Source organism: Leopardus geoffroyi, chromosome C1 (assembly GCF_018350155.1).
Source record: "Leopardus geoffroyi isolate Oge1 chromosome C1, O.geoffroyi_Oge1_pat1.0, whole genome shotgun sequence".
Taxonomy (NCBI): domain Eukaryota; kingdom Metazoa; phylum Chordata; class Mammalia; order Carnivora; family Felidae; genus Leopardus; species Leopardus geoffroyi.
Genome location: NC_059328.1, coordinates 132,656,372 through 132,682,825, shown reverse-complemented (window position 1 = coordinate 132,682,825; position 26,454 = coordinate 132,656,372). Strand labels below are relative to the sequence as shown.

Here is a 26,454-nt window from a genome sequence, read left to right as displayed (position 1 = left end):
CTAGATGATCTTTCCATTGTTGTAAGTGGAGTATTAAAGTGCCCTGCAGTTACCACATTCTCATCAATAAGATTGTTTATGTTTGTGTTTAATTGTTCTGTATATTTGGGTGCTGCCAAATTCGGTGTATAGACATGTATAATTGTTATCTCTTCCTGATGGATAGACCCTGAAATTATTATATAATGCCCTTCTTCATCTCTTGTTACAGCCTTTATTTATTTTTTTTTAAATGTTTTTATTTATTTTTGACAGAGAGAGACAGAGCGTGAGCGGGAGAGGGGCAGAGAGAGAGGGAGACACAGACTCCGAAGCAGGATCCAGGCTCTGAGCTGTCAGCACAGAGCCTGACATGGGGCTAGAACTCACGAACCGTGAGATCGTGACCTGAGCCGAAGTCGGACACTCAACCGACTGAGCCACCCAGGCGCCCCAACAGCCTTTAATTTAAAGTCTCGTTTGTCTGATATAAGTATGGCTACTCCAGCTTTCTTTTGACTTCAAGTAGCATGATAGATCCTTCTCTAGCCCCTCACTTTCAATCTGAAGGTGTCCTCAGGTCTAAAATGAGTCTCTTGTAGATGGGTCTTGTTTTTTTTTTTTTTTTTAATCCATTCTGATACCCTATGTCTTTTGGTTGGAGCATTTAGTCCATTTACATTCAGTGTTATTATTGAAAGATAGGGGTTTAGAGTCATTGTGATATCTGTAGGTTTCATGCTTATAGTGATATCTCTGGTACTTTGTGGTCCTTGCAACATTTCACTCACAGAGTCCCCCTTAGGATCTCTTGTAGGGCTGGTTTAGTGGTGATGAATTCCTTCACTTTTTGTTTGTTTAAGAAAACCTTTATCTCTCACTGTATACTGAATGACAGGCTTGCTGTATAAAGGATTCTTGGCTGCATATTTTTCTTGTTCATCACATTGAAGATTTCCTGCCATTCCTTTCTGGCCTGCCAAGTTTCAGTAGATAGGTCTGCTACTATTCTTATATGTCTACCTTTGTATGTTAAGGCCTGTTTATCCCTAGCTGCTTTCAGAATTCTCTCTTTATCTTTGTATTTTGTCAGTTTCACTTTGATATGTCATGTACATGATCGATTCAAGTACGTCTGAAGGGAGTTCTCTGTGCCTCTTGAATTTAAATGCCTGTTTCCTTCCCCAAATTGTGGAAGTTCTCAACTATGATTTGTTTGAGTATACCTTCAGCCCCCCTCTCTCTCTTCTTCTTCTGGAATTCCTGTGATATGGATATTGTTCCATTTGATTGAGTCACTTTGTTCTCTAATTCTCCCCTTGTGATCCTGGATTTTTTTTCTCACTCTTTTTCTCAGCTTTCTCTTTCTCCATGTTTGTATTTTCTAATTCACCTATTCTCACCTCTGCCTCTTTAAACCATGCTGTGGCCGCATCCATTTTTTCTTTTTTGGACCTCATTTATAGCATTTTGTAATTCATCAGACTATTTTTTAGTACCTTGATCTTTGTAGCAATAGATTCTCTACTGTCTTCTATGCTTTTTTTCAAGCCCAGCTGTTAATTTTATGACTATTATTCTAATTTTTTTCCAACTATGTTGCTTAAATCTCTTTTGATCAATCTCTTTTGATCAATTCTTTAGCTGTCACTTTTTCCATGAATTTCTTTTGAGGAGAATTCTTTGGTTTCATCATTTTGCCTAGTTTTCTGTCCCTTATGACTTTTAAAAGCTTGTTATGTGCTCTGCACCTGCGAGCAATGCTATAATAAAGGGGGGTTATACCTTGTCCGTGGCCTGGCCCTTCAGGAGGTGTTTTTTGGAGAGTGTTACTTGCTTTCTGTTGTTGTGACTTTGGTTATTTTATTTCCCTACTTGTAGTGATGTTTTGGACCCTCCACCAGGTGTGCTTTGATTTGTTCCTTGAAGTAGCCCTGGAAAGGAAAACAGACACACAGACAAACAGAAAACAAATACACAAACACAGAAACAAATAAAGCAAACAAAGAAAAACAAAAGACAAAAAACTAAAAACAATCCAAAAGTAAAAAAACAGAAACACCAGCTATGGGTAAAAAACAGGGTGGAGGCAGTGCTGATGGAACAGCATATAGAAAGAAAGAAATGACAAAGGTGGGGAAAAAGAAAAAAAGAAACATTGACTAGGCAGAGAGACTACAAGGCTTAATCCGGAGAGAGAGAAAGGAATGTAAAGAAGGTGTAGAACATGTATCAAGAGAATGGATTAAATATATCTGTTTAAACAAACCAATAACCAGAGTAACAGCCTAGAGGAGCGAAGAGATAAGAAGGAGAAATGGGGGGGGGGGAAGAATAAATCTATACATCAAGAATTGTCCTAGAATTAATCTAGGCAATGCAGCAGCACTGGTAAGGAGGAGGGGTTCTTCTGGTTCAACAGCATCTATCTCGCTCCAGAAGATATGTAGTTACCCAGAGCTGAGAGGTGTGGTTTGGTGTAGGGTGGTCCTGCCTCCACTGTGGGCCCTGCAGACCATCCCTGAGGCCCTGTTTTTGGTGGTGGTGGTGGGGAGAAACATGGCAATGCCCCAGTCTCTTCTCCATGACCCAGTGTCCCAAATCACTCCTGTGGAGCCGTCCTCACTGTGCTGCAGGCATAGATGAGGCTGTCTGTCTTGCTCCATTGACTCCTTTGCCCTGGTGCTTGGCTGGGAATTAAACCCCTGCTCTGTGCACCCCGGTACTGGGGGAACACCTCCTAATATGAGGTTCCAGCTGGTTTTTTCCTGTGCTGCAGCCCTTCAGGGGAAGGGACCGGTTTTTCCTGCTGAGGACTGCACCGATGATCTACCACTGAACCCTAAGGTGACTCCCCACCTCCCCAGGTGTGTGAACAGGGCAGCTGGCCCCAGTCTGAAGATGGAATCTGCAGTTAAAGTTGGGATCCCTCTCCATCCTGGTCCCAAGTTTTTTCTCTTGTCCAGATACAGTCCTATGCTTCCCCAGTCTCTCTTTCTCTTCCCTTTGTCTCTTGGCAGAGGGGAATCCCTCCCCTTCATGCCTATGCAGCCGGTTTTATCTACCCCAGTTCGCAATCATTCACCTATGCTCCCTCAAGTTGTTCCGTTTTCTCCCTGGTAGACTCAGTCTCTTTTCCTCCCAGACTCTTGGGGTTCAAAGTCTTTTAGCTTCAGCCCTTCTTTGTTTGGGAGACGCAGGAAGTCCCCCTACTTCTCCACCATGTTGGCCATCAGCTCAGTACTGTTTATAAAGCACTTTGATGTTTCCACATTTGGCTCATATTTTATTTTATTTTTTATAAAATACGATACAATAGTTTAATATATGGCATGATATTATAAATGTTATTCAGTTCAGTAAATAAATTTTTCCATTAAAAAATAGTTGAGGAAACCAGAGAAAAAAATTTGGCCATATATGTTTTTGACAGGAAAAGAAAAAAATTCAACCGTATATCTTTTTTTCTTCCACTTATATTAACTTCATTCATATTTTTAGTTTGGCTTATTTGAGTCTGACCTATAATTTATAATATTATTTGAATAATTCTTTTTCTTATTTTTTAAACTAGATAGTTCATATTTATATTCATAAGTAAGATTTCACATTCAACAATTTCTATTTTATTGCCCACTGTTAGATGATATATTTAATACTTTTTTTAAATGTTTTTATTTTTTTTTTTTTATTTTTGAGACAGAGACAGAGGATGAGCAGGGGAGGGGCAGAGAGAGAGGGAGACACAGAATCTGAAGCAGGCTTCCATCTCTGAGCTGTGAGCACAGAGCCCTATGGGGGCTCAAACCCATGAACCGTGAGATCATGACCTGAGCCAAAGTCGGATGTTTAGCCAACTGAGCCACCCAGGTGCCCCAAGATGATTTTTTTTGTAATTTAGTATCTTTACACAGATTGCTCTTCATTTTGTTTCATATAGTAGTTTACCTTCCTACAGAGGTTGTGTGATTTTTATTATAATTGTCAACATTGTTCTCATTTCTAACTGCATCCCATTTTTCTTATTTTTAGAGACTTTATGTAATTTGCATATGATGTATTAAAACTAAAGTGTAAAAATTCCTGTTTCAATTATTTTACGTTTGTATTGGTTAACAACCACTCTTTGGGCTGCATAGATGATAGTTTTCTGTTTGATTGCACATTTAGTCTTACTCTGACCCTTCATTTTATATACTTTACATGTGAGTCATTATTTAACCTTTCATTGAGTTGAACCTAGGAATCTTTTTGTTTTTGTTGTTTTTATCTTTGGCTCAACATATATTAAGGTGTACCTACTGAACTCTATTAGTGGAGATAATTGCTCACAATTACAGGAAAATTAGAACATAATATAACAAATGATAAACATTTATATATGTGTATATCCATATATATACACACATTTGTTATAACATAAGTATTTATGAGGTTTATATTTATTTGTAAGTACCTGAATTCATAATTCTAATCATCTGAAAGGAAAATAACTGATATATTATTCTTAGAATTGAATGGAAGAATAAGGTTAAATGAAACCTTAAAAATAAGTTGTAAGTTTTATTCACTCTGAGAACATTCATTTAGCATCAACTGTCTGTCAAAACATATTATAAGTATATACATACACATTCAGTATACTCTTGGCTATGAGAGGATAAGGGTATGTTTGCAAGGGTATAGTTACAGTGGCCTGGCATTTAGGCATTATTATGATATCTAGTCAAATGATCTTCTCCATGTTTTCAAGTTTCTCCTTCTAATTCACAGTTTTCTAATCAGTCTTCAAAAGTTTTAGCACTGGTTAATATATATGATAGGAAAAAACTAACTTTTGGCCATAGAGAGCATAAATACATATTTTTATAACTGGGAGAGAAAATACCTATTTTTTATGCTGTTCGCATATGGGGAATGGTGAGGAAGATGAGGGTACTTTTGCTCCCCCAGCATGACTCAACTGACAGCCTGTTGGAAAGGTTTATTCAATCTAAGTCTTGGTTCTCTAAGTATAGTCATTGAGGGCTTTCGTATGTTTCAGTCTCTTGTATGTGGAGAGTTAGTCTTTATTACTTCACATGAAGTGTTGATGTAGGTATTCCTATGACTAAAGTCATCTAAAATGTGCTTTCCAACTGTTCCTTTGGGAACTGTCCACTGACTCTAAGGATGGCATTTGATAAGATCACATTTATTCTGGTGAGATTTATCCTCATTATCCAAGATAATGATGTTCTTCCATTGGCATGTGGGAACTTGAGGTAATGATGCAACTGGAGATCAGACATAGTACAGGTTGAGGCAGATTACATATGCCAGTTTTCATGAAATAGAAAAAAAAAAAGATTTATACACTTAGCCCCTGATTTTTTTATGGGTTTTGTGTTTCACAAGTACGCCCTATGTTTATTTGTATAAAGAGGGAAACCATAGTTAATAGCTGAGACATATGAAATTATCACACTAACAAGCATCCTTCCTCTAGTACATCATTTGAATTTTTAAAGTCACCATTATCAAATCAAACCATGTCAAATTATGAAGAACCTGACTTTATTGGTTTTCTGTTTATGAGAGTAATAAAATCAGTAGTTGCTATATTTTGCATTAAAACAATCACCTGATTTACTCAAAAAGCAACTACAAAAATCAAATAGATTTATCAGTTACATCAAGTAAGCATTACCTGTGTTGACCAGTAATTCATTTTCATCTCAGTTACTAAGGGGAATCTTGGTGTTCTTCCATATTCTAGCCTTACTCCAAAGAATGTTTATTACGTAAGTAAATTTACTGACTGGTAGCCAGTTAAGAAATTATCGTCTACATCTGGACTTCTCATAAAGCTTGGAAGCAAAGAAGCTTTCAGTCGTAGTTCACTTTTTAATAAGAGGCAATGTCACCAAAGGTCATTTCAGTTGTCAAAAGAAGACAGTATGTACTAACAGACTGGCAGTGTGTCTTTGTTAACATGATAACACAGTCATCTAAGACCTCTTCATAACCTGAGAAATCTATGATCCAACAGGTTTCAGGAGTGCTAAGGTCAACTGGAAAACAACAGAGCTAGGAGTGTTGAAAAGGGACCAAGTCTGGACTTCTAAATTAGAGAATGGCAAGAGCAAGCATTGCATAGTTCAAAGGGGCTTTTAAAAGTTAAGAGAGAGGCCAACCAGCTAAGCAAGCTTCAGTGTGGTCCCTAGACAAGGTTATGTTAAGTATAGATAATTCACAATTTTCACAATACTTTATCGTGGAAATGATCTTAGCATTTTCAAGACTTCATTTTTATTGGCTTATAGTAGGCGGTTCAGGGAAAGTCTGTTTATTGGGAAGAAACTCTTAGGCTAATTAATTTTATAATCTCATTGAGACTTTTTGTTATTGTTTATTTTTGTTTGTTTAGAAGTTTTTATTAAGTCAAAAACTTTAGGGTCTTTCTAAAGGTGGAGAAGAATTTTATGCCTAGATTGAGTTAATTCCTCAGAGGATAAAAATTCAAATGCCATTCTATCTGAGTAAAACACAAGGAACCTGATATCCCTACTCACATCAGAAATGATTAAAACAATTAAATAATTGTTTAAAAGTTTAGGCTTATTTAATTATATTACCCGTAGTATACTCATTTGCTTTTTTTTCCTTTCTTTGCAATGCTGTTTCCTGAATGATCAAATGATGTTTATGAAATTTCCTGTTAGCCAGTTTTTCTCTGTATTCCATTCATCAGTTAGAAAACGAAATTATTTTGTCACATTTCACAGAATGCTTCTAAAAGAACTGTACTCTGCAAGAATTCCATGTTACCATTTTATGTGTTCAGAAAATTTGTATTGAATAAACACTAGATTCTAAATGCTAGAGGTACAGTGACAGAAGGAGAAAATAATAAACCAGAAAAAAAAAAGATACATGCAATGTTTGGTGGTGATATGGGAAAAATAAAGCAGGGAAAGCTTATAGAGAGTTAGTATATAGAGTTTGTAGGGGCTTGCAATGTTCACAAAATAAAGTAGTAACAGAAGTCATTGCTGGAAAGGTAACTTTCAAATACTACCCTAACAGAGGTGAACAAGTCAGGCATTCTGATATATGGGGGAGGGGGGGGGTGGTGATTAGGAAGAAGGAAGAGCCTCTGAGACAGAGGCTTACTTGGCTTGTTGGTTAAGGAACAGTAAGAAGGGCAGTGTGTCTGGAGGAATATGACAAGGGTGAGATTAATAAGGAGATAAAGGAAATGACGTCAAACAGGTAATGAGAATACAGTTAATGGAGGGGTTTACAGGCTATTATAAAGGCTTTGACTTTTACTATGAGTGAAATGGGGAGGGTGGGTGATGGGCATTGGGGAGGGCTCCTTTTGGGATGAACACTGGGTGTTGTATGGAAACCAATTTGACAATAAATTTCATATATTGAAAAAAAAATGAAATGGGAACCCTTTGAGGAATTGGGCAGAAAACTGATTCACGTTAACATTTTAAAGGTATCACTCTGGCCATTGTGTTGAGAAAGACTAAAAGAGGAGGAGGGCATCAATGAAAGCAGAGAAACCAGTTAGAAGGCTCTAGGAACCATTTGGGTTGAGAGATGATGGCAGCTTGGAGCAGGGTGGTAGTAACAGTCACTGAGACATGGTGGGATTCCTGATATGTTTTGACATCAGAATCAAAGATATTTATTGACACTTTGGATGAAGGACGGGAAAAAAAGAGGAATTGAGGATTTCCAAATTCATCCTATTTCCTAATTAGCACAAAAGCTACTCTGATTATGATTGTATAGCTAAACTCTTTCAACACTAATTTTGTATGGCATATTACTGTTACCTTTACATCTTAACAAGCATTGAAATTTTGGTCAATTAGTGCATATTCATCAAAAACTCACCAATCTTCACAAAAGCAAGGATGCATTGTTCTAAAATACTAAAAATAGTATCGAGCAAGTTTCTTTTACTTCTACAATCTTATTTTCTTGACTATAAAAAAAGAAGCAGCTCAGTAATCATAAGCTAGTCATGATCTAGTGATTATTTGACTCCTGGAGTCAGTCAAGGAGCCACTAAGGCTGAAGTCACAGGTGCTGTTTGTATGGGCTTCTGAGTTTGCATGTTCTACTCCAGAAAATTCACTTCTGGCCTCATGCATCCACCTCAAAAAAGTACACCCTTGCTCACAAGGGAAGCCTGTAAAACTGTAGGGTGAGGTCAGTCCACCTCCATCCTCATTGCTAAAACAACAACAACAACAACAACAACAACAACAAAATTAAAACAATAACAACAACAAAACAATCTCACAGAACTTCCTTTATTTACCAACAGTGAAAGTAAATAGTATTGTACTAACATTTACACCATACATTATTTTTAAGGAAATAAAGAATACAAATGCTCAGTGGACTATGTTTTCTTTAGAGAAGCCAACTACAATATATAGTCAGTGAAGCATATATGAGTTATTAATAAATACTTTTGCAAGCATTTTTTAAAAATTTTAAAGCTGTGTTAAAATATAGGGATAAGTTGTAGTAAGTAATTCAAAATTATGAAAAAAATGGACTCACTTTTACTAAACTCACTTCTCTTTTTCTCTTATTCCAGAACCGACAGATAGGCCACCTATGCTATTAATTGCAAATTCTGAAACAATTGAGGTTTTCTATCTTAATGGCAGTAAAATGGCAACCCTGAGCTCGGTCAATGGAAATGAAATTCATACTCTGGATTTTATTTACAATGAAGACATGATTTGTTGGATTGAATCAAGAGAATCTTCAAATCAGCTCAAATGTATCCAGATAACAAAAACAGGAAGATTAACAGAGGAGTGGACCATTAATATTCTTCAGTCCTTCCACAGTGAGTATTTCAACTCATATGAAATGTCACCCTTGAAGGATTTCATTTACAGATCAGTAAACAGGATTCTTAGATTTTTCTAACATAGTTTATGGCTATTGGAAATCTATATATGCAAATATGAATAGACGAATAAATGTGTTCACTACCTGTTCTGAATAAACACACATACACATGTAGTTTCACTGTTTATGCAAGTAACAAGTTAGGAGTTAATTTTAATTCTTTCTTTAATGCTTATTACAGTGTCACCTAAATGAGAATTGTAATTTGCCACTCAGTGATAGTTCACAATGTGAGAGTGAAGGTGGAAATTTCAAAAAGCAAGAAACAGAGTTGATAATTATAAGCTCATCAACTGTAGTGTTTGTTAAAATGCCTTGAAAACTATTAGATTTATGCTAATTGGTAACAACTACCTGTGTTTGTTGACTTTTTCTTAGCAAATCAGAGTTTTTATGCATCTTCCAAAGAACTGATTTGTGGTTTTGATTTATTTTGATTTCTCGGTCCAGAAATTCACAAACTAGTAGCTGTGCTTTTCTTCCTGAATATTGCTGTAAATTGAAGTCATATTGTTACACAGACACGAATACATTCATTCCATCTTTCACGCTGATGTTTGCTGTCTCTCTTTCTCTCTCTTTCTCCTTCCCTCCATCTCTCCAGCACAGGAGTATTTGTGCTTTCCTGGGGAAACTGTGCGCATGGGAATTTCAAGACATGTCCGTTTATTTTTTTTGATTTACAGAAAATTATTCTTGCAAATGCTGCTAACATAAAAAATTGGTAGAAAAGTAAAGAAAAACTGTAGTCAAGTTAAGAAAAGAAAAGACAGTCCTGTGATAGAATAAGTGTAGCTTTCAGACAGAATGTTTGGTGATCTGGATTCAATCATTATATTTTATTAATATTTTTGACATACAATTAGAAGGATTGATTATTAATCTTTATTAAACATAAGAAAAATAATATGTAATGTTTGATAAGTATGATGATATTGAATGAACCAATGGCAAAAATTATAAAAAATGGAATATAAAGTATGATTGTGTCCAGTTTAGTGAAAATAAATAAATGTTTAACAAATAGAATCCAACACTTTGAAAATCCTCTTAACATAAATAAAATAATTGCTAAAGCCACTTATTTTGATAATGGACCAAAATGCCTTGTAAAAGCAAAGGTCCCTGGCTGTTTTTAAGGATTTTATGGGAAATGATAATTCCTAATAAATAGTAAATAACAAGTAGTACCAGCACAAGGAGTGCTGCCGTGTGATTTGAGTATTTCAGACATTGGCTGAGCCAGCTGTTGGAAAGTGTTCAAACAAAAGGTCCCAGTCCCTGCCATGTTAGTGATTACCTCAAGTAATCCAAATGCATTTGTCCCTAGCAAATGGAATAGTGACAGTCAAATAGCTAGGCTATTCAAAGTTGCCAGGCAAAATTACTTTCCAAATTTACTTAAGCAACTTTTCTACATTTAATACGTCCTAATATTATTAATTTCTCTTGTAACATGTATTTTTAAAACAACTACTTTTTTTTAGTACATCTGGGGATGGCAAAGCATTTGCACATTAGAATATCAGAAGAATATAATTTGTATCTTAGGTTTCTTTTGATTTATAAGGCAACGCTTGGCCAATCTAGAAAACGAAAGAGATTTTTGTTAAGCAATTCACTGAAATGCTGAAAAGAACATTCATTTTGAACTATAAGTAATAAATGCAATGGAAATCTTTTAATTAGAATAAATATTTTGTTGACAAAGTCAGGTTTAAGCTGTGCAATTTCAGTCAATGTAGAATAAAGATTAAATGTGTAGAAGTAAGTTAATGATGGGACTGGGGCAGAGGTATGAGCAGGTCCGGGCTCCTCTGTCACTGCTTGTAATCCATGCATTTTATCACCGTGTCAGAGAATAGCTTCCATTGGATATGGTGAGCTCTTCATTCACCATGACACTCTGTGAGCTGATAATGAAGTTGGAATATTTCTTGCATGTATAATTACATAAAATCTCTTGTACCACATAAGCAAAAATAATGAACCAATGAGACTATGCCTGAATAACTGGCACTGTTCCTTCTTCCATAGATGCTTTTCTCTGAATTTGCCTGAAGAAAGCATTCTTTTTATGAAAAAAAAAATAACATATATTTTTTTAATTTACTGTGAGGAGAAAAGCAATTATTACAGGTCAAACTGACTTGCATTTGAAATTTGCATAATGGTATATTTAAATAATTTAGTTCAGTATTAAAATTTCTATTTTCTGTCTCATCTCATTGGATACCCACTACATTCCTGTATGCTCTTCAAGTTTTGTAATATAAAAAAAATTAGCTACAGATCTCAGATATGTTATACAATACTGATTGGCGAAAACAAAGGCAGAGATGGGACAACTAAATCTTGTGTTCTTCTACATTAGAAATGCCAATACTGGTGCTTTCAAAGAACCTCCCAAATCTACTCAAAATAACAACTACAACTTATGGAATGTGTTAAGTGACTGTATGCATTAGGAAGGCATAGCTGTGTCTCTTATGATGAGGGGAAAATTGGGACAGTGAGAAATTGGGTGACAGGACACAACGAGTATTGGCTATCGGTGTGAGTTGGGTCTGACTTTATCAGCTTTTGTTAAACACCACACTGCCCCTGTGGGTCTCAACTTTTGTTGTGCATTTTAGTGAGCCAAAAATGATTAGACACACTAATGTTAGGGACAATGGCTCAAAAAGACAGTCTCTAAATAGGAGAGAAGTATACAAATCTTGGAAGGGAAGTGGACAAGGTGAATTGTGGAAGGCTATATTGTTTGAGAAGACCCATCTCTTAGGGTGCCTTGGTGGCTCAGTTGTTTAAGCGTCTGACTTTGGCTCAGGCATGATCCCACGGTTCGTGGGTTTTGAGGCCCATGTTGAGTTCTGCTGACAACCTGGAGCCTGCTTCAGATTCTGTGTCTCCCTCTCTCTCTGCCCCTACTCGCCCCTCTCTGTCTCTCAACAATATATAAAGACTTTAAAAAAGGCCCACCAATTGATTCTAATATAGCGGCTTAGAGAAGCCTATTTTTTGTTTTAAATTTTTTAATGTTTGTTTATTTTTTGAGAGAGAGACAGTGACAGAGACTGTGAGTGGGCGATGGGCAGAGAGAGAAGGAGTCACAGAATCTGAAATAGGCTCCAGGCTTTGAGCTGTCAGTACAGAGCCTAATGGTGGGGCTTGAACTCATGAACTGCGAGATCATAACCTGAGCCCAAGTCAGACGCTTAACTGACGAACCACTTGGGTGACCCTAGAGGCCTACTTTTAACATTAAGAATCACTCATAAGCAATATTGTGAGAGAATAAAGACTAATAATAATATGCTCAATAAAGTATAGTAACCAAAGCACATTGGGCAAAGTATGATTATATTTCTTATTCAATGTTACTATTTTTTTAAAAGATACCTGATGTTTAATATCTAGGGATTTAGCCAGAAAATTGTACACTTTGAAGAAAATTTTGGAAGTGTTTTGTAAGCAAAATTGATTCTCCAATTAAGTATTCATACAAAGTACATTTGCAACAACTAATTATTTCCCCTAGTCTTTCTTGGAGAGTACTGTGGTAGGGACACAAATGCCCCAAATCAACAAGAATGATGGGATTCAAAAAAATGGTGATTTCCAGCTGTTTACTGAGGACAAAGTACACAAAGATAATTGAGATAAGTAGAATAATCACTGTGTTAATCCCTTGATAACAAGATGATTCAGGACCAGACTGTTCATTCCTAGGTATAGAGTAGATACTTTCATTCCATTTCCATGTGTGATTTTTCAATATTCTGCAAAATTTGAGTATGAGTTTTAGGATTCTAATACAGACTTGCCCAGCTTGTTTTGATCCATTCATTGTGCTCAGTTCTGGTCCAGCAGAATATTCCTGGACAAAAATAAAAAGATTGCTTATTCTTTGTAAACTGTGCTTCAGAATTAACCCCAATCACTGATTTTTATTATCCCCAATCCTGGTTTTGTTTTTTGTTATTGTTTTTGTTTTTTTCCCTCTTTCGATGTCAGCCTTAGCTCATTTTCCATTTAAAACTCTGCCTAGATCCATTAAATTAAATCTTTGATTGGATAACTTTGGGATTTTGGCACTTTGCCTCTGTCTTAGCAATTTTGCTTCTTTTTCTTGAATTAGAGCTCTCTAATAATCACATAATATTATTAGGCAACATTTCCTGAATGTTTTGTTTATGCATTAAAAATTCTACATATATAATACATTACCATCATAAAAATGAAATCTGCATACTGTTTATATTCATCAGTTTATAGGTGAGAAAATGAGTTTAACAAAAGGAAATATTTTTTGAAGTTGATAAGAAATCTTTAAGTCTTGGTCTCAATACACACAAATAATGACTTTTAATTTTGAAATACGCCCTTTGCCTCAGCCCAGCCTAGGAATTTCATAGCCTTTATGGTTTCACAAACGTCCTCCACTAGGATATGGTAGGATAAGCATGACTAGTTTGTGCCTCTATTGTCAATACAAGCATAATCTAGGGACAAAATAATCCACCTGTAGCAGTGGAAATGCTCGTCTCAAACTGTGTCAGCTCAGTGAGTCTGCATGTTAGAATATGATTATAGAACTTTTCAGCAGTATCCCAAGATTACATAATGTCACATAGTGATGAAGAGATCATCATAGAACCTTGTTGTACTTATTTATAAGACATGTGCTCAAGTATTGAATTTTTATGAACTTGAACTTTTCTCTACAATTATTTCTTCACCTGATTGGTTACAAGCCATTCATGTTGTTTTAATTTGTCTTTTTGAAATGGTTACTAGTGAAATTGTCCACTCCATGGGAACTTCTCCAATGTCTATTATTCTGCTAGAGTGACCATGATACTCCATTACTTAAAATCAAAATCATTTGATGTAGCTTCCTATTTATCTTAAGATAAAATAAAACTTCATTATCTGGCTTCTCTGCAAGCAGCTGACCTACCTTGCCTCTACTTACTCAAATCACATGTTCTACCTAAAAATAGTACTTATACTTCCTTCAACATACTTTATTTTCCTATTTCCATGCATGTTTGTGTATGTTGCTTCTTCATCATAGATCATAGGTTCTCATTCCCTCTAACCAGGTATCTCTTGCTCATTCTTCATGGCATCATATTGTTTCCAAAAGTTTTCCAATTGAGTTTAGCATCCCTTCCTATGCGACCTTATCACAAATGCATTATATTTTGGGGCACCTGGGTGACTGAGTCAGTTAAGCTACTTCCACTCAGGTCATGATCTCATGGTTCATGGGTTCAAGCCCCACTTCCGGCTCTGCATTGACAGCTGAGCCTGGAGCCTACTTCAGATTCTGTGTCTTCTACTCTCTCTGCCCTCCTCCCCCCCAACACTCTGTCTCTCTGTCTCTCTCTCAAAAAAGGAAATAAACATTAAAATTTTTAAAAGAAAAAATAAGCATTATATTTCAATTTTATGTTTACCTGTTTTTCCAAATAAAAAATGATTCCTTGGCTTTAGGAAGTGAGGAAGGGTGAGCACAGAATTAGAGTTAGAGACACAGTTACAGGCAACTTCCAGAGAAACTCTGTCAGATCACTACTAGAGACATTTAGAAAAACAGGCTGAATGATGGCTAAGTAAGATCTGATCTATGTCTAGCTAATAGTTTCACATGTCAGTCTTAAATGTTTCTAAGGTACTGGGTCTACTCAATGACTATTGACTTTTATGGACTTAGCGTCTGACTTCCCCTGGGTATGTGCTTATAGATTTATTTTGGGTCCTAACCTCAGTGACCATAGAAGCAACTTGATTCAAACCTTTTAGAGTCTCCCCATCCTAAGGCAGCTCAATTAAACAGTATTGGAGCCAAAGCTCTTAAAGCAGAGGTCAATTAATTTTTAGTGCAGAGATTAAATAGAACAAAGCAGTGTGGACTTTTTAACTCTTCTCCTTTCTGGGCGTGATTAGATTTTTTTCTTCCGAAGGAAGTTCTGCTAACTCATATTTAGGTCCTTGAATGCATAAAATGATGAATGTGCTTATGATCTCAATCATATATACTTAGTTGTTATTATTAAGGTTTCAGATGCCTTTTATAATAAAAGTAAAGGGGAGGGTCAGGATTTCTCTGTAATTCTCATCCCCTGAGAAACACTATAAACTACTTCAAACTTGGGGTTGTATGCTTTTCATTCATTCAACAATCAATCAATTCTGGTTCTAGGATTCCATTAGAAAAGGTTCAGGAATTGTTCATCTCTGAGCTGAAGAGCTGAAGAAGAAATGACTAAGACCATCATTTTTGTATAAATTAATGAGCTTTTTAAAAGAAAATTTCTTATCTAGATTTCCTACTCTCCCACAGAAACAAAAAAATGTTGTAAATTTGTTTTTGGCTGCGATAACTGGTTTTATATTACTCCCTAAGAAACATCTGTGACGGATGTAAAGCACATCCTCCATGAGGATGTTATAACTCTTTATTTCCAGAGATACATTTTTATTCACTGTTGTTCTATAAGCAAATACATGTTTTATTCAACTCTTTATACTTCTTACAAAGTTTTCATTTTATATTTAGTATATTTACATAAAATGACTTTTTTTCTGAGACGTGTGTATAGCTAATTAATATAATGCATTCCTTCTGGGATCTGGAATTTTAGCAAAATGATCAGGCTATTCATTGAGTGCAAAAAAAAAAAAAAATAGAGACAAAGGCGGAGTTAGCAAAGATGATCTGAGGATCTCAGGACACATTTCTGGAGAACTTTCAGAATTCCCTTTTTGATACCGTATGCTTAATGGTGTAGGCAGTGATATTAAATTATATCTTAATTTTTACATTAGCATTAGATTAATTTATACTTTGAAGTAAATAACCCATTCTGATTTACAATCAGAGCACAATCATAAAAGACTGTCCTGAATGCCTAGTAAAAAGGGAAGAAAAAAACACTCTCAGCACTCTGTTCCTCTATAAATTTGTCTGTATTGTTAGTTCAGTTGTCAGGCTTCAAAGAACTAAATTACTATTTATTGTCATTTGGCAACATGCTTGAAACTCACCAAAGCCAGTATTCAACATGTGCTAAGCTTCAATTGTTGGTATTTTTTCCCTATGAATTTGGTGAAATATACTTTACTTACACAATGTACATGTATTCCCCTACAAAGTCTGCTTCATGCTATAGAGAATTTTTAAATCATTATCCTCATAGTATTTTTTTTTGTCCAGATTCACATGTCTGCTTGTTTACTATGGATTTTAATAATCAAAGTGGGATTTTCTTGATGATCCTTTCATGATGCCATATACCAAGTAGATCAAAATGTTTGGCAGGATTTCTTTGTCTACCAATCTGAAACTTGGAATATAAAAGCTCTTTTCATAATGACTAAATAAGATGCATCATATATTTGAAATCCATGACGTCTAATTACAGAAACCTGTGTTTCTGTCTGGATAAACTTGATTGTGGTAGAAGAAAGAAGGAAATACGGAGAGAAAAGAAAAGGAAAAAAGAGAAGCTATTACTTTACAGCAATTAGCCTTGCAAAATAATTTCTGACTTAGTATTTATTTGGTATTTTTTTTGTTTTTAAGTATAATACCATAAGTGTCTACTTCAATTCTTTCATTTTATTTTGCATTTCATTAAATAATTTATGTCAAGTAAAATTGGCATTTTTCTCTTCATATTCCTCGATCATTAGAAAATGTTAATGTTGTAGACCCATTTACAATAGGAACGTAGGGGCGCCTGGGTGGCGCAGTCGGTTAAGCATCCGACTTCAGCCAGGTCACGATCTCGCGGTCCGGTCCGTGAGTTCGAGCCCCGCGTCAGGCTCTGGGCTGATGTCTCAGAGCCTGGAGCCTGTTTCCGATTCTGTGTCTCCCTCTCTCTCTGCCCCTCCCCCGTTCATGCTCTGTCTCTCTCTGTCCCAAAAATAAATAAACGTTACAATAGGAACGTAGCATCAAATCTAAAGGCAGTGAGCAGAAGTGTAATTAAGCAAAGTAATAAAACTGGCACGTATCATTTCAGTCTCTGATTAAGATTCTTGTTTGTTTTTATTTTTATTGTTTTCAGGCTATAACATCTTGTGACTTGTACATTTATTTTAACCCTGATTTATTTTTCTATCACCACAATGTTTGGGGTGAAAGTATGGTGACTTGGTATGGTCCTAGCTTTGTCATTAACTGGCTATATGACCTTATACAAATCATTTTAAAATGAATGATCTTATTCACTTAATCGCTGAGATCCCACCCAGTTTTAATCATACCTTCCCCTTCCATTACTTTGTATTTGCTTTTCTTGTAATTTGAGATATTCCTCTGTGTGTGTGTGTGTGTGTGTGTGTGTGTGTGTGTGTGTGTGTATGTGTGTTCTGAGGGGAGGAATATTTGTTTCTTCTACTCATTTATCCCTTTCTCATTTTCTCCTACCTAATAACTCACAATAGGTACACTTCAGTCCTTTAAAGTACCAGTTCCTAAAAAAAAAAACATTCCTTGGGACACCAGTTTGTATGATAGTTTGGGAAAATTGTTTTTGTGGTCAAACAAGTTTAGGAAATTTTTAATGTTATGGAAACTTATTGGAGATCTATGTGTATATAGCATGCTAAAGATTATTCAAAGTCCTCCAGTAAAGTGCCTGTTTTACTTAGTGTATCCCAGGATTTCCTTAGTTTGTTTGAGTACCAAACACTCGATTGATATTTTTGTGGGTATGCCTGTAGGTGTTTCTGTGGATACTTGATTATAAGGAGGTGACATGAGTGTGTATACATGCCTAATATGGTATTAATACCTATCTTGGGTTTTATGTTACCTATTTTGATAAATACTGTTTTTTTTTTTATTTTAATGTTTATTTATTTTTGAGAGAGACAGAGACAGAATGTGAGTGGGTTAGGGGCAGAGAGAGAGGGAGTCACAGAATCCAAAGCAGGCTCCAGGCTCTGAGCTGTCAGCACAGAGCCCGATGTGGGGCTTGAACTCACGAGCTGTGAGATCATGACTTGAGCCGAATTCGGACGCCTGCCCGGCTGAGCCCCCCAGGCACCCCAAGAAATATTGTTTTAAAGGTCTGAAGGAGAATCTCACATTGAATTCTCCCATCACTTTTTATATATTTACTATCTATGTGGCTAAACATATACAAGCTATGTGTATAAGAAAATATAGAGACTTACAGTAATCACAGTTTTCTTGCTATTTCTTCCTAATGGCCCACTACTTTTAGTCTGTACACAAAGGATATAGGATCCACATACTACATACTCTGACCCTCTGATAACAACACCAGAATCAGTTTCAGAATTGGAGCTGACAGGAATCAGATGTGCAATAAAGATTTGTACATATGTGGAATTCATTCCAGGAAAAGGCCTAGCCCAAAAGATAATTTGTGGTTGAGGATGGTAGTGAAGAGTAACTTCAAAATATAGACAGTGTCAGGGAACTTCCCATTTAATTTTAACAATTTTTTCCAGAGTTAGGTAAGAGTGTGGTGACAAAACCTTTTTTGATGATAGAAGAGCACTGTCAAATGATGAAATGGTAATTTAGATGATGAAAGATTGTTAAAATGTTTGTGAAATACAGGTCTAGATTCAATATGCACACACACACACACACTGGATTGGGGGCACATTAATAGGTATTCCAGTTGTCAAAATGGTAGAATTCTAAAGTGCAGTCCTGATGATTTTCTAAACCCCTCATAAAACTCAGAAGGCCTCAACTCCATTATATGGAATGCCTTTTGCTTTGACTCTATGCTTACAAGTAGATTTCAGGTTTGGTTTCTCACATACCATATTTTAGGGAGGAATTTGTTAGGATGGTACCTGTTAGTAATTGTGCCACTGGAGCATCCTGTCAGTAGTTATAAATTAACAAATTGACCCTCTGGTTGATCCCTTAGTGTCCTGGGAGTCTGGTAAGCATGACATAATTCTCCAAAGCCTGCTAATCCTTTGGTGAAAAACTCAAAAGAGTTCCCAAAATTGCAAATCTAATGATTAAATCTCTGCTTCAAATATTCTGTACATCTTTATCATCTTAATGACATTTACTTGATAAGATTATATAAATTTTCTTAGCAACTTTTGTTATTTTAATGTGAGAATCCAAATCCATTTAATCTCCCTGTTATAAGGTAATGCTAAGGAAAATGTATCTATCTCTATTGTTATTATTCAGTCCAGTTTCACTAATAAATGAATGGTTATAGGGCACCTGGGAGGCTCAGTTGGTTAAGCATCTGACTTTGGCTCATGTCATGATCTCATGGTTCTTGAATTCGAGCCCTACTTCAGGTGAGCCCCACCTCTCTCTACCCCTTGTGGGATTATCTCTTCCCTTGCCCTCTCCCTCCCCCTTGCCCTCGCCCTCAGCTAGCCCCTCTGCCTCTTCCCCCTCTCCCTTCCCCCCTCCTCCCTCCCTCTCCCTGCTCTGCCTCTCCCCCATCCCATCTCCCCCACTCCCTCTTCTCTCTCTCCCCCTCCCTTTCTCCACCCTCACTCATTTGTAGCGTTTCTCTGTCAAAAAAAAATCAAAAATGGTTATACTATATTTCTAAAACTGAATGGTAAGGAAGCCCTATATACTACTAATGAACAATGAGACTCATTTCCCGACACATCCATATAATAGAACATGTCCCAAAATTATGCTAAAAAGGGTTGTTAATCTTGTAACCTCACAAAAAAGGCAATACTTCTATAGCCAAATAAGCTTCTATTTATTTGTTGTTGTTGTTGTTGTTGGGAGATACTATTTTGCTTACTAAAAACAGCAATAATAGCAACAAAAACGTTACTTTTTCCCCTGTGGCTTGGTAGAACATTTCAGCTCATCTGAACGGGTAAGGACAATTTCTTATCCATGTGAAATAATACCTCACCTGGCCTTAAGACTTAGTTGGTTGTTCGTGTTGTTTAAAAATATATTGATAATTTGTTTGGAGTTGTGAGAGGTAGAGACTTCTCCCTTATAGAACGTCCACTGTGTCTGAAAGAATAATTTTTGGTACATCAGTTCCAGTTCTCTCCAGAGAACAGACACCTTGGTGTTTGCATCAAGAAGTGCTTTTTTACAGAATGCTCTCAGAATTGTTGGAGGAGATAAAGGAGAGAATTCTAGGCTGTGCCTTGAAAATGGCATCCAAAATAACACAGAGCGTTAGGAGCTATCATAGTTCTCTTTTCTAGAACTATGCTGGAAATAAGAACCCACTCTACTGCTACCACTGCAGTTGCAGCTGCCCTTGAACACGCTGGTAACTGGAGATCAGACTTCCACAGCTGCAGTGCAGGAGGCAGGAAGGCTTTTGATGATGCCATGACCACTGTTGCTGTGCCCACACTGCTTCCCCTAAGGAAGCTGGATGATGGACACTGAGCACCACTCCAAGCACATGTCTTATTTACAACAATCGTGCTTCCCAGGTGAAAATGTTAAGATGGGCAGGAAAATGGCCTCACAGTTTTTCTTCCATATTTCTGAGTACACATCAGTTAGCATCCAAAAACTGAGCTTCCAGTTTGTGTGGAAGATAGCTTAATGGTTTTTAATCTCTTTGAGCAGACAGAAAACAGAATGAGATTGATAGAGCAAATCCAGAGTATCCAACATAGGTTTCTGTTGTTGTTGTTGTTCTTGTTATCTTTTACCTATAGAAATTGTTAATATCAGTTCTTCTGTAGGTGAAATTATGCATTTGCTTCATCATAGTTGCTTACAAGTGCAGTAAAACCAGTACAGGAGCTGATTATTACTGTGTTTTATTCTGCTCCTTTGATAATTAATATTTTTTTAAATTCACGTTGTGTCAGACTGTGCTTTCCACAATTTCATTCCTTTCTCTGGAATTATCAATTTACTTAAAAAAAAAAACTCCCATTTTTCTCCAAGGTGGCCCATTAGATCCCGTCTATTATTTGTTTCCTCTCAACCGATTTCAGGAACTCATCAAATATTTCCTCTTCCTTCATGAAGATCTGAAAAAGGGTAAGGTATGGCGGGAAGAAAGATGGCATCATTGAATTCTACATAAGCATGCAGGTTTTGAAAATAAATTATCTTTTTATTGTTTGGTTTTGTTATCACGATGAGAGATATTTAGCTGCTTATGAAGTTCTGAACAGGAACATAAGTTTTAAAAAAGACATTTTAAAATGAAATAAACCATTCCTTTAAACTTTTTGCTGTATCAGATGCAAGTTTTACTCTTTCAGCTTTGAGGATTTGATTTATAAGAACAATACAACTGACTAAATTAAAATTGTCATGGGTATCTCCACAAAAATTTTGAACTGGAAGGACTGCATTATGATTGTGATTACTCACACAATAGTCCATTGGGAATTAAAGCAGGTACTTTGGTAATTTGTGCAGAAAGACGTTTGTTCCTAAACTGCAGATAATTGAGGCAAAATGCTTCTAATATGTGAATTATGCAAATAATCATCTCAGTGTTCCATCCCATTCTATGTTAAGCCTGAGCTTTTATTTTGGGACTCTCAATTAGTGTTGTCCATCCTATTTCCATGGGATGAAATTCACACAAAATTACATGGTGAATCAAGGTAATTATTTTAATAAACACAAACTCTGTTTTCCAACTCTTTCCCCTTGAATTACACAGGCTTACCTTGGAGATATCTGGTTCTGTCCCAGACTACCACAATAAAATAAATATCACAACAAAGCAAGCCAAGTAATTTTTTTTTGTTTCCCAATGCATAGAAATATTATTTTTACACTATACTATAGTCTATTAAGTGTGCAATAGCATTATGTCTAAAAAACAATGTATATACCTTAATTGAAACATACTTTATTGCCCCAAAATGCTAACCCACACCTGAGCTTTCAGTGAGTCATAACTTTTGCTGGCAGAGGGTCTTTCTTCGATGTTGATGGCTGCTGACTTATCAGGGTGGTGGTTGCTAAAGGCAGAGTGGCTGCGGCCATCTATTAAAATAATGCAGTGATGAAGTTTGTGATATCAATGGACTCTTCCCTTTACCAACAACTTCTCTGTAGCAGGCAATGCTATTTGATAGAATTTTATGCACATTAGAACTTCTTTAAAAATTGGAGTCAATCCTCTCAAACCCTGTTGCTGCTTTATCACCTAAGTTTATGTACTATGCTAGACATTTTGTTGACATTTCAACAGTCTTTGCAGCATCTTCACCAGGACTAGATTCCATCTCAAGAAACCATTTTCTTTGCTCATTCATAGGAAGAAACTCTTCATCCAGTCAGGTTTTATCATAAGAATGCAGTTCTTCAGTCACATCTTCAGGCTCTGTTTCTTAATAGCATACAAAATGGTGAGTCCTTCCCAGAAGGGTTCCAATTGCTTTGCTCAGATCCATCAGAGGAAGCACTGTCTATGGAAACTATAGCCTTAACGAATATATTTCTTAAATAATAAGACTTGCAAATCAAAATTACTCCTTGATCCATGGGCTGCAGAATGGGTGTTGTGCTAGCGAGCATGAAAACAATATTAATCCTCTTGCACATCCCTATCAGAGCTCTTTTGTGATGAGGTGCATTGTCAATGAGCAGTAATATTTTGAAAGAAATCTGTTTGTTTGTTTGTTTTTGAGCAGTAGTTCCCCACAGTGGTTTTAAAATATTCAGTAAGTCCCATTGTAAACAGATGTACTGTCATCCAGGTTTTGTTGTCTTATTTATACAGCACAGGCAGAGTAGTGTAGCGTAATTCTTAAGGACTTTAGGATTTTTAGAATGGTGAATAAGTATTAGATTTAACTGAAAGTCACCAACTACATTAACCTAATGAGAAAGTCAGCCTCTCCCTTGAAGTTTTGAAGCCGGGCATTGACTTGTCCTCTGTAGCTATGCAACTCCTAGATGGCATCTTCTTCTAATAGAAGGCTGTTTTGTCTACAATGAAAATCTGTTGTTTAGTGTAGCTACCTCCATTAGTGATATTAGCTAAATCTTCTGGATAATTTGCTACAGCTTCTACGTCAGTACTTGCTCCTTTACCTTGCATTTTGCAGCTTCCTTACCCCCTCAGTCTTCATAGAATTAGACAGAGTTAGGTTCTGGGGTGCCTGGGTAGCTCAGTCAGTTAAGCATCTGACTTCAGACCAGGTCATGATCTCATGGTGCGTGAGTTCAACCCTGCATCGTGCTCTGTGCTGACAGCTCAGAGCCTGGATCCTAATTCAGATTCTGAGTCTCCCTCTCTCTCTGCCCCTCCCCCATTAGCACACTGTTTCTCTCTCTCTCTCTCTCTCTCTCTCTCTCTCTCTCTCTCTTTCAAAAATAAACCTTTAAAAAAAAAAAGAGAGAGAGTTAGGGTCTTGTTCTGACCTAAGCATTAGTTTAAGGGAATGTTGTAGATTGCTTGATCTTTTATCTAGACAACTAAAACTTTCTCTATATCAGGAATAAGGTTGTTTTATATTCTTATCTTTTATGCGTTCATGGGGTAGTACTTTCCATCTCTGCCAAGAACTTGTCCTTTTCATTTACAACTTGGCTAACTGGTACAAAAATCCTAGCTTTGAGCCACTCTTGGACTTGACATGCCTTCCTCACTAAACTTAATCATTTCCAGCTTTTGATTTAAAGTGAGAGACACATGACATCATCCTTTCACTTGAATTTAGAGGCCATTATAGGATTATTTATTGCACTAATCTCAATACTGGTATGTCTCAGAGAATAGGGACGCTTGAGGAGAGAGAGAGAGAAAGAGAGAGAGAGAGAGACAGAGAGAGAGAGAGATGGGGGAATGGTTAGCTGGTAGAGCAGTCAGAACATACACAACATTTATCAATTAAGATCACTGTCTTATATGGTTGTGATTCATCATGCCCCAAAACTATAATGATAGCACAGCAGAGATCATTGATTACAGATCACCATAACAAATATAAGAATAATGACAAACTTTGAAATACTGAAAGAATTACCAAAATGTGAGACAGAGACATGAAGTGAGGAAATGGAGTTGGAAAACTGGCAACTAGAAATTGTTTCACATAGATTTGCCACTGAACTTCAGTTTGTAAAAAAGGAAATCTATTCGAAGTGCAATAAAGCAAAGCACAATAAAATAAGGTATGCCTGTAAATTGAAAATCTTCTGGAAAGGATTTATTAATCTGAATGCCATTAAAAACATTTGTGATTTATGGGAAGAGGTGAAAATATCAACACTTTCAGAAGTTTGGAAGAGCTTGATTCTAACTCACATGGATGACTTTGAATGTTTCAACACATCAGTAAAGTAACTACAGATGTGATGGAAACAGCAAGATTAGAATTAGAAAGGAAGTCTGAAGATGTGACTGAAGAGCTGCATTCTTATGATAAAACTTGAATGGATGAATAGTTGCTTCCTATGGACGAGCAAAGAAAATGGTTTCTTGAGATGGAATCTAGTCCTGCTGAGATGCTGCAAAATTGTTGAAATGTCAACAAAATGTCTAGAATAGTACATAAACTTAGGTTATAAAGCAGCAACAGAACATGGTATCTGAGCTATCACTAGATACAGAATCTGCTGGCACCTTGATTTTGGACATTCCACAATTTTCCAGAATTGTGGGAATTAAATGTTGTTTAAGTTTCCCAGTCTATGGAATTTTGTTATACCTACTCAAACTCATTAAGACATTCTCTTTTCTTTACTCTAAAAATAGAAGTACATTTATTTCTTGGTATATCCCTCTGGAGTATAATGGGACAAATCCCTAGAAAAACAAACAAACAAAAAACATGCTTCCTCCATGTGTACACATCTTAGACTTACTTTAGAATCAGATGTCTGAGGTGTAGGACTATAAATTTGTCACTACATTGATTGAGTAAATCTGGATTTCTTCTGAGCTATTCTTTAATTCAGAGATGATGTAACACCTTCAGAATACTTCAGTGTAAATCCTAAAAATAATCTCCACCCATGTCAAATACATTAAATTGAATCACTTGTGATTGTTTTTGACTCTTGGGCTTGACTCTTAAATTTTTTAAATAAAATAAATAAAAACAGTCCAAAAGCATTTATTGTTTTATGTTATGTATATGTTTCCATGAATTCATGTCATTCCATTACTGTTGTGTAATTAATCCTAACAGCAGAGTAAGTTTAATTTAAAATGTTTGCCAATAGCAAATATGGCTAAGGAAGCATCTTAACAAATATTTGGTCTTTGGGTTAATCACTTGATTTTTTTTTTTTAACCAGACCCAATGCAACAGATAGCATTGGTTCAATTGAACCACTCTTTATTTGCAGAATCAATCCACTAGAAATACATCAGTATATTCTCTTCTTCTCTTATTGTACATCAAAACCAATAACCAAAATCACATCATTTTTTATTTGTTTTGTTTCAGATTCGGGGTCTGTAACTTGTATAGAATAAGAGATATGACAAATATGAACAATAAACAATAATAATGTAATATATTACATATAAAGTGCTATGTATATTATATAATGTAATTATCATAATATGTAATGAAAAGTTTGTGTTTTTTAGTGATATGAATCAAAAGGTAATCTAAAGTAAGATAATATTTGCAAACAGAAAAAGTCAAGGTAACCAGTAGTGTCTGAAACAAACCATGGCCAAAGTGTCAATAAATTCTTAATAAGAGCTACAAAGCTGTGAGAGTCATAAAATGATTCTTGGTAGGAATAGACAGCAAAGAAGGGCTGTAAAGAATTGTAAGCAGTAAGGCTGTAGAAGTCAAGATATGGCAGTTTTAATGCAAAAGTGAATGTGGCAGCATTTCATCCCCAGTACAACATTTTGTCAGGACATCCTTCTGATCTTTGCTTTATTATCTCTTTTTATTCACTTAGGCTCACCAGTTGTCACTATTCTTCCAACAGTTATATGGCACTATCATCCCTTACACTATTGTTACTCCCCCTGGGTACTCATTCCAGCAAATTGCTATTCTGCCCAATTATGCTTTTGTAAAATTACTTGTCCACAGTAAGTAAAACAAATCCTTCTTATGTACATCTTTCCTGGGTAAAGAATAGTGATTTGCAAAATTTGAGCTCACAGGTAAAATCAAGGAAAATATTTCAGCTGATTAAAGAACAAAGGGGCTATGACTTAAGATGATCCCCTGCCTGATTGATTTAGAGGTGAGGGCACCGAGTTTAGGCAGGAGGTTCTTGAGCAAAGACTAGCATGAAAAGAAGAGTAGTATTGATTTGGAAATATTTGCTGGGCACTTACCATGAGCTAAACACAATTCTGTTTGAGAAATTTAGCAGTGAATTAGTTATACAGAATCTGCTGGCATGGGGCTTACATTCTAGTGTGGGGAGGCAGTGAGCTACTAAATAGTTAATTTCTATCACTGATGAATGCTACAAAGAAAATGAAATTAGCCAATAGTACTGACTGGTGGGGATGAGTCACTGTGTGTGGAAAGGGAATGAAGTGGTATTTTTTAATATCCATTGGTCAAGAGAGGCCTTTCTGAAAAACTGACATTGGAGCAGATACCTGATTGAAGTGA

The 26,454-nt window shown here is 36.1% G+C and overlaps 1 protein-coding gene across 4 annotated transcripts in view; it reads left to right on the top strand.

The window, feature by feature from the left end:
- The window catches only part of LRP1B (LDL receptor related protein 1B), a 1,910,230-nt gene that overhangs the window by 900,027 nt on the left and 983,749 nt on the right, over window positions 1-26,454 (top strand). For all 4 annotated transcript variants that reach the window (XM_045479681.1, XM_045479680.1, XM_045479683.1 and 1 more), the window contains exon 6: window positions 8,588-8,845. In XM_045479681.1, coding sequence (XP_045335637.1) covers window positions 8,588-8,845 — 258 coding nt within the window. The remainder of the gene's footprint in view (window positions 1-8,587; window positions 8,846-26,454) is intronic.